The sequence below is a fragment of the Myotis brandtii genome, unplaced genomic scaffold (genome assembly GCF_000412655.1).
Source record: "Myotis brandtii unplaced genomic scaffold, ASM41265v1 scaffold303, whole genome shotgun sequence".
Classification (NCBI taxonomy): Eukaryota; Metazoa; Chordata; class Mammalia; order Chiroptera; family Vespertilionidae; genus Myotis; species Myotis brandtii.
The window spans coordinates 3,690,650-3,699,411 of record NW_005361573.1 but is presented as its reverse complement, the minus strand read 5'-3'; the positions used below and the strand labels follow the sequence as shown (position 1 = coordinate 3,699,411).

Here is an 8,762-nt window from a genome sequence, read left to right as displayed (position 1 = left end):
AACCTGTGACACGCGTGTCAGAGGTGACACGCGAACTCATTTTTTTTGGTTGATTTTTCTTTGTTAAATGGCATTTAAATATATAAAATAAATATCAAAAATATAAGTCTTTGTTTTACTGTGGTTGCAAATATCAAAAAATTTCTATATGTGACACGGCACCAGAGTTGTTAGGGTTTTTCAAAATGCTGACACGCCGAGCTCAAAAGGTTCGCCATCACTGAGCTAGGGTGAGCCACGCAGCTCAACTGGGCCTCAGTTGCTTCGCCTGTCAATCTCTTACGCCCCTTGCAATGCCCGGATTTTATGATGCTATGGGGAAAAAAAGATGATGAGGCCTGGCCGGGTGGTTCAGTTGGTTGGAGCATCGTCCTGTACACCTAAAGGTGGCAGGTTTGACTCCCAGTCAGGGCACATACGTGGGTTACGGGTTGAGCCCCAGTCAGGGTGCACACGGGAGGCAACCAATCGGTGTTTTTCTCTCACATCCATCTCTCTCTCTCTCTCTCTCTCTCTCCTTCTCTCTCTCCCTCTGTGTTTCTCTCTCTCCCCCCACCCCTCCTCTCTCTACACATATCCTCGGGTGAGTATTTAAAAAGACGAAGCACTTCAAACCCGGCTGACAGATGACAAAGCCAAAGGAAACAATACGATTATGGTGCTATAAAAGCAACAATCCCCCCAAAGCGAAGAAGACAATTTCTGTCCTCGGAATTGAGCTCACAACATGAGAGCAATCACGGCCTTGTCAAATAGCGATAAAACACCCGAGCCCGCTGTGCGGGGAAAGTCACTTCACCTATTTGGGGCTCGGCGTCCACAATCATCACGTGGTCGGTCCTTCAGGATTAACACCATCGGAGCCTGTGAGCCCGAGATGGTTTTGTATAAACCATGTAGTACCTTTTTCGGTTGCTATAATCATTTCTTTTAATCCCGGATCACCCCATGCGCTATCTGGAAATCATTTTCAGGGATGTAAATGACACTGAACATTTCATTGGTGTGTGCATTCTCCATTTTCTCCCCTTACGCGGGTTCTGCTATTGCTAACACGTGCCTTTCTCTGAATAATCAAGAGCTGACTCGTGATAATGAACTCTCTAACGTAACAAAAATGATAATTGTAATGCTTTTGAAAAATAGAAGTGTTTCAGCACCAAGTGTGCTAGTGCCATTCGGCATTTATCAGTGATTGCGCTGCTTGAAATACTGAGAATCAAAATTCTGCAGAGCTCCAAATAGGAAAGAGGAAATTCAGTGCAGACACAAAGCTAGATTTCACACACCTCATCATGAGGTATAATGAGCAGACTATGAAATACAACCCATGATTAAGTATTATCTAACTAACTAACTCCGCCTGCCCTTCACAAAAATTGGACTTTGTCTTTAAAAGTGCATCCCTTCAGCCCTAGCTGGTTTGGCTCAGTGGATAGAGTGTCGGCCTGCAGACTGAAGGGTCCCGGGTTCGATTCCGGTCAAGGGCACATGCCTGGGTTGCGGGATCGATCCCTAGTAGGGGGCGGGCAGGAGGCAGCCGATCAATGATTCTCTCTCATCACTCATGTTTCTATCTTTCCCTCTCCTTTCCTCTCTGAAATCAAAAATATATTTTTAAAAATATATAAATGAATGAATGAATGAATGAATAAATAAATAATAAATAAATGCATTCCTTCAAAAAAGTTCCCAGGACAACAGGACAGGAACACAATCCTTTCATGCCAATCAGCTCCTGCAGGACCCAGACCTTGGCCCGGAAAGAAATTTCAAAGTATTCTGTTTCTAGCTTAACCTTTGATTAAGTTTCATGTCGTTCGTGGTTAGGACACTGACTTGAACAACACCGGCAGGTACAAGTACGAGTGGGTAGGACGGGTAAGATTTTCTACCGCGGGAGGAGAATTACTGTGGGCTGAAGACGTTTTAAACACATTCACGGGTCTGACTGAATCTCAAATCAACATGAGTAGGCTACCAGATAAATACACTGTTTGGTGAGTTTAAAACCACAGCCCAGTTCAGACACGTTTAAGTGATTACTCGGGCCTTGCGGTTTTATCTGAAAGTCAAACGATCACAATGCCTGAAACCAGGAGACGAACATTGGCAGGACGCACGGGAGAGCGGTCGGTTACGGAACTCACCCGCCGGAAGGTTTTGTGAATTTGCCAAAGCCGGGTCCAAATCTGGCAAAGAAGCAAAAAAGGAGCTGGGAGAGGCAAAGGGCCCAAGGCCTTTAAGAAAGGATGTGCTCTGACCCCACCTAGTGGTGCTGGAGCGATTCCTAACCTGGGACAAGCACCTTGAGCGACTGGAAGATTTGATTCAAGATTTTTTTCCCCCTGAGTCAGCACTAGTTTGGTAATAAAGTTTTACTTGGTTTAAAAAAAAAAAATGTACTAAAACACGTGGATTTAGAATCTAAATTAGACGAAGTACAGGCAGGAGGACGGAAGGCATCGTCCTGAGAAGCCTGGCTAAAAAGATGAGCCGCTCTGAGAAAAGTCAGTTCTGGGTTATTTTTTTAAGACCTCAAATGCTGCAACTTCGGAAATTAAAATTAAACAAGCAACAACAATATGTTCGGACGAGAAAGCAAAACCAGCATGAATAACTGGAGAAGTCACCAAAAACAAAGAAAAGAGAAAATGTTCAAAATGACACATTGGGGACCAAAGAATGGAGAACGATTAACGATGACAGAACTAAGAAAAGAACCCTGTGCTCACAGTGGACCCCAAGCTAAACAGAGATCAATGACGTATCACATCATAAAAAAGATCCTTGAACAGGAATAAGGCGTAAGGTAAAGTTCATCGTAGTTAGACTAATTATAACCTAGAAGGTCTACCATTACAAAGGCTTCCTTCTTTACTGTTCACCAGCACAGCACGACTGCATTCCTCATTCACCCTTGACTTGATCTGCGGCACCCATGCCAGCCACGGGCACTGCTTAAAACCCCCATGGGAGAGCCCAGCAATAAAATAAGGTAGAGTCCATCTTTCTTCTGAAATAAGAAGAAAAGTTGCTCGGTGGCCTCATGCAGACTACTCTTACTACATATTACCAAGCAACGGAATCACCACCACTGCCCTCCTGGAGTTTACATTCTAGGAGGAAACGTTTATGTGCCTAGATCTCAGGGCGTCTAAAATTTCACATCTTGCCCTAGCCAGCTTGGCTCAGTGGATAGAGCATCGGCCTGAGGGCTGAAGATCCCAGGTTCGATTCCATTTAAGGGCACCAAAAAAATAATAAAATAAAATAAAATTTCGCACCTTACTGAAAATACCAGTTGTCCTTTCTGTTTTCCCCTTTGGAAAGTTCCTTCTGTCACGGACAACTTCGCGTCCACGTGTATGTTGGCATTTAAACCTATCCTAACCCCACTGGGGTCTGTGAAAACATTTGGGCTATCAACCAACACCAGGAGGAGGCTTTATTTCTCAATATAAGATAGAATCAGCATCTCGCACAACTCAATTCGGAGCAATTTTTCATATCTTCTTCCTGGTAGATTGAGTTATTAGAGTAAAATTCCAGCCTAGATAAGAAATAACAGAACCGTTTAGCCTCCTGGCAAATTACATTCAGCACCCACTCTCTCAAAATGACAAATATCAGGTCTTTCAAGTGGAAAAATCCTCCAAAGCATTGAGCCAACTGTGCAATGCAGCAAGCAGTGCAAGGAAGAGATTCCCCGCCCCCCCCCCCCCCCCCCCCACCCATCTCTGCAGCAAAAAAATTTTGAACTTATTAACATAAGGTGATACGATTCAATTCCTATGTTAACTACCACTGGCTCTGAAGTTGACTCCTTATTTTAAAAAAAGACACCTACGTTTGACCTCGAGAAAGCCAAGAATTCCTCAAGAACCATCTTCTTCTTCTTCTTTTTTTTTTCAAATGCATTAGCACGTTGCTCGGTGAATGTATAACATCATAATAGGGCAGGAGAGTAAGACCGATCGCTTCTCCGAAGCGGAGTTCACTCAGTCATCATAGATCAAACTGCCGTTACTTTCAACAGGACGTCAGAACATCATTTACAATCAGGTAAATTTTCACTGGGAATTTGAGGTTCAATGAGATGCAACCGCCTGACAAATCACAACATGCCAGGGAACGGGGTGACCTGAGCCCCCAGACCAATGACTGTCCCTTTCTTTCTGCCCGGCACTACGCATTCCATCCCTCCTTAGAACAGCCTTGCGGGGGGGGTCAGTAATATTCGTGCCATTTTACGGATGTGGAAGCTGAGGTCCGGAGAGCTGAAGTAAGTGTCTTGCCCAAGCTTCAAGCAGTTTAGCTGGGACTCAATGAAGCCCGGGTCTGTCTTATTTCAAAGCCCACGCATTTTCTCTCCTCAGCTCTTTGCCACTCGGTGTGGTCCCTGCACCAGCAGCATCACTTGAGAGCTTGTTAGAAATGCAGAATTCTCAGTCCCACACAATCTGAACCCCCATTTTACCAGGATCCTCAGGTCACTGATGTGTACTTTCAGGCTTGACAGACTATACACTTTAACATTCTGCCTCTCTGAATGTCACGACTAGGATCCCTTCCCAGAGATCCCAATATGGTGGTGGGATTTTTGCTTCCATATTCATGAGATATTGGTCTCTAGTTTTCTTGTGCTATCTCTTGTCTGGTTTTGGTATCTGGGGAATGCTGGCCTCAGAAAATGAGCTAAAAAGTGGTCCTTTCTCTTCTATTTTTTTTTTGGGAGGCGGGGGGCTGGGGGGAGTCATTTGTGAAAATGTGGCATTAATTTTCTTGAAAATTACACTCTTCACTTGTAGGTCTATTCAGATGGTCTCTTCTTCTTTTTTTATTTTCTGAGGGAGAGGAGAAAGGCGTGAAGGAGGTGGGTAGATTGTCTCTTCTTGAGTCAATGCTGGTAGTTGGAGTCTTTAGGAATTTGTCCGTTTCATTTAAGTTGCATAACTATTTGGTATAGAACTGCCATTTTTCTTTTTTTTGTGTTGTTGTTTTTTTAAGTCTTTTATTTCTCTATTCTTCCTTTACTACTTGCTTTTGCATTAAGTGAATATTTTCTAATGAAGCATTTAAATTTCTTTAATAAATTTTTCCACTATATTTTTTTAAAGATTTTTTAAAATATATTTTATTGATTTTTTTTACAGAGAGGGAGAGGGATAGAGAGTTAGAAACATCGATCAGCTGCCTCCTGCACACCTCCTACTGGGGATGTGCCCGCAACCAAGGTACATGCCCTTGACCGGAATCGAACCTGGGACATTTCAGTCCACAGGCCGACGCTCTATCCACTGAGCCAAACCGGTTAGGGCTAAAGATTTTTTTAGTGGTTACCCTAGGGTTTAACCATATAATCCTGATTTATCAGAATCAGCTTCAGATTTATATTAGCTTAATTCCAGTGATATATAGAAACGTCACTCCTATATAGCTCCATTCCCTCCCCCCTTTTTTGTAGTATTGTTACATATATTATATCTGTTCAAGTTACAAGCCTGGCAATGCATTGTTATAATTATTACTTTATCATCTATAGTCATTTCCTTAGCCCATTACAGCTTTGCTCCTACCCACTCCTTTGCACTATTATTGGCAAGTATATTACACACAGATTACATTTCTGTTATAGTCCCAACAGTATATTATATGCATATTTTACATAATTGCTTTTTAAATCAGTTAAGAGGAGAAAAATATGTATTTATACTTCTTTTATAATTACATAATTACCTTTATTGGTGCTCTTTGTTTTTCTTTTATGTGGATTTAAGTTACTATCTATAGCCATTGCTTCTAGCCTGAAGAACTTCCTCTAGTATTTAGTACGGTGAGTCTTTAAGCAACAAATTCTCTCAGTTTTTGAATATACTGGAAAGTTTTTAGTTCACCTTCATCTTTGAAATGTCCTTCTCATTTATAGCCACCTGTGCTGGATATAGGATTCTCAGTTGACAAGTTTTTTCTCTGAGCACTTCACATATGTTCTGCTGAGAAGTCAGCTGTTAATCTTATTGGGGTTTCCTTGTAAGGGCAAAGTCATTTTCCTCCTGTTGCTTTCCAAATGTGCTCGTCTTTGATTTTCAGCATTTTTACTATGATGTGTCTGTTTGTGAATCTCTGCTTATCCTCCTTGGAGTTAACTGAACTTCCTCAATGGACAGGTCATTGCCTATTATAATGGCTCTTTTAAAACCTTCTCATTAAATCTGACATCTGGTCACTCTCACAAGCAATTCCTCTTGCTAGCTTTTTCCCATTGTATGGGTCTTACTTCCCTGCTTCTTTGCATACCTCAGGATTTTTGTTGGAAACTAGACATTTTAAGTAATATATCATACCAACTCTTGGGACTGGTGCCCTCCTCTCCAGGGCTTGTTATTGTTATTTGCTTACTTATTTAAGAGACTGGCTGTCTTATTTTAGTGAAATCTATTTCCCTCACACAGTGTGGAGGCCTGTGGTGCTGCTCCTCATGGAGGCACATTTTGGGTATGCCTAAAGGTTTTAGAATCACTCCCGTTCTCTTTCCCTTATCATACCCAGCTGTTAAAGTCCACTAATTGTGGTATATTGTTCCATTATCCTATATAATAAAAGGGTAATATGCAAATTGACCGAACGGCGGATGACCGGTCGCTATGACACGCACTGACCACCAAGGGGCAGACACTCAACGCAGGAGCTGCCCCCTGGTTGTCAAAGTGCTCCCACAGGGGGAGCGCCGCTCAGCCAGAATCTCTCTCCGCCTTGCTGAGCTGGGAGCAGGGAGGGTGACAGAGGTCTTGGTTCAAATGCCACAAATTTTCACCTTCCTTATGGAATGTTTACATATTTTTTTAAATATATATTTTTAATTGATTTCAGAGAGGAAGGGAGAGGGAGAGAGATAGAAACATCAATGAGGAGAGAGAATCACGGATCGGCTGCCTCCTGCACGCCCCACACTAGGGAATGAGCCTGCAACCTGGGCATGTGCCCTGACCGGGAATCGAACCGTGACCTCCTGGTTCATAGGTCAATGCTCAACCACTTGAGCCAAGCCAGCTGGCTGTTTATGTATTTTTTTTTTAAATACATTTTATTGAATTATTTCACATAGAGGAAAGGAGAGAGATAGTTAGAAACATTGATGAGAGAGAACCATGCCCAGCTGCCTCCTGCACACCTCCTACTGGGGATGTGCCCGCAACCAAGGTACATGCCCTTGACCGGAATCGAACCTGGGACCTTTCAGTCCGCAGGCCAACGCTCTATCCACTGAGCCAAACCAGCTAGGGCTGTTTATGTATATTTTTAATAGATATTTCTTCACTTGATGCATGCCCCTATCATTCCTAGAGGGTTTAAAGTATTTTTTAAAAATATTGCCCTAACCGGTTTGGCTCTGTGAGCGTCAGCCTGCGGACTCAAGGGTCCCAGGTTCGATTCCGGTCAAGGGCATGTACCTTGGTTGCAGGCACATCCCCAGTGGGGATGTGCAAGAGGCAGCTAATCGATGTTTCTCTCTCATCGATGTTTCTAACTCTCTATCCCTCTCCCTTCCTCTCTGTAAAAAATCAATAAAATATATTTTTTTAAAAAAAATAATAATAATTTTCACCAGTTTTACAGAGAACCAGGTCAATGGAGCTCCTCCCGCTGAAAGTTAGTCCTGTCTACAGCTGCTTTGGGGCTACCAGGGTACAGCTGAAGAGCTGAGTGGTTGCAACTGAGAACGTATGGCCCGCGAAGCTGAAAATATTCATTATGTGGGCCTTTACAGAAGAAGTTTGCCAAGCCCTGGCTTGGGTCGCTGCTGCCAATGCCGCAGGTCCACAGACCACACTTTGAGTAGCAAGGGCTTACATCGCTTGAGAGACAGTAAGCACTGTGTTGGCTGAGCGCTTGCTTCAAAACCCCATTTCACCATTTATTGGACAGATGGTTTGGGGCGCCTCCCTCACTGGGTTGTTGTGAGAACGAAATGTATGAAAAGTCTGCCACTTCGGAAGTATTCAACAAACGATAACTTATCATCATCCTGCAAACTGTATAGGAAATTTAAGTAGAAGACATCATCGCTTTCCCCAGTTTTTTCCCCAGAAAATTTAAGTTTTGGAAAAGGGACACAAGTATAGACTCCCCAATAAGACGAGATGTCTTTTCATATCTGGGGTACACAAATGACCTACTGAAGTGAAAGCTCTATAGAGCTGGAGCTTAAGCCTGACATTGAAAAACGAGAATTTGCCACCGGCGATGCCTCCGGCCTCTGGCAGTAACAATGAATGAAAACTTTCAGGAAGTGCTTCCCAACCCAAGTGCCCTATTGGAAAAGACAGCAATGGATCCTTAATCCGAGGATTTGGGCCTAGATGTCTCCCTTCCGGTTCTGGCCACCTCTATCCGTGCCCAGAAATGATATACACAGAATCCCTCAAGTTTCCACCTCCACTTGACACCGGGGCCGGGGCGCCCCGATCGGTGCCGTCGTAGGGCCCGAGGCGCGGGGATTCCGCCAGGCTCCCACCTCGCCGCGGGCCCGTCGGGGCTGCCCGCCCGCTTACCTCGCAATTAAACTCCATCTCGGCGTCCATGGTGATGATCCTCACGGTGAACGTCTTGGGCTGCTTCCTCTTGAGCGAGCTGAAGCTCATGCGGGAAGCGATGGCCCCGGCCATGGTGCGGGACTCAGGCCCGGGACCCTCGCGTCCCCAGGCCTGCGCGCTGGGACTGTTAGCCTCCCTGGAGGAGAGGCACAGGCCTCAGGGCCA

General features: G+C 44.1%; 1 protein-coding gene across 2 annotated transcripts in view; it reads right to left on the bottom strand.

Annotated features, from left to right (window-relative positions):
• The window catches only part of NF2 (neurofibromin 2 (merlin)), a 65,025-nt gene extending 56,269 nt beyond the window's left edge, over nt 1–8,756 (bottom strand). For both annotated transcript variants that reach the window (XM_005869737.2, XM_014542513.1), the window contains exon 1: nt 8,556–8,756. In XM_005869737.2, coding sequence (XP_005869799.1) covers nt 8,556–8,669 — 114 coding nt within the window. In that variant the 5' untranslated portion in view covers nt 8,670–8,756. The remainder of the gene's footprint in view (nt 1–8,555) is intronic.
• Nucleotides 8,757–8,762: the final 6 nt, after the last annotated feature.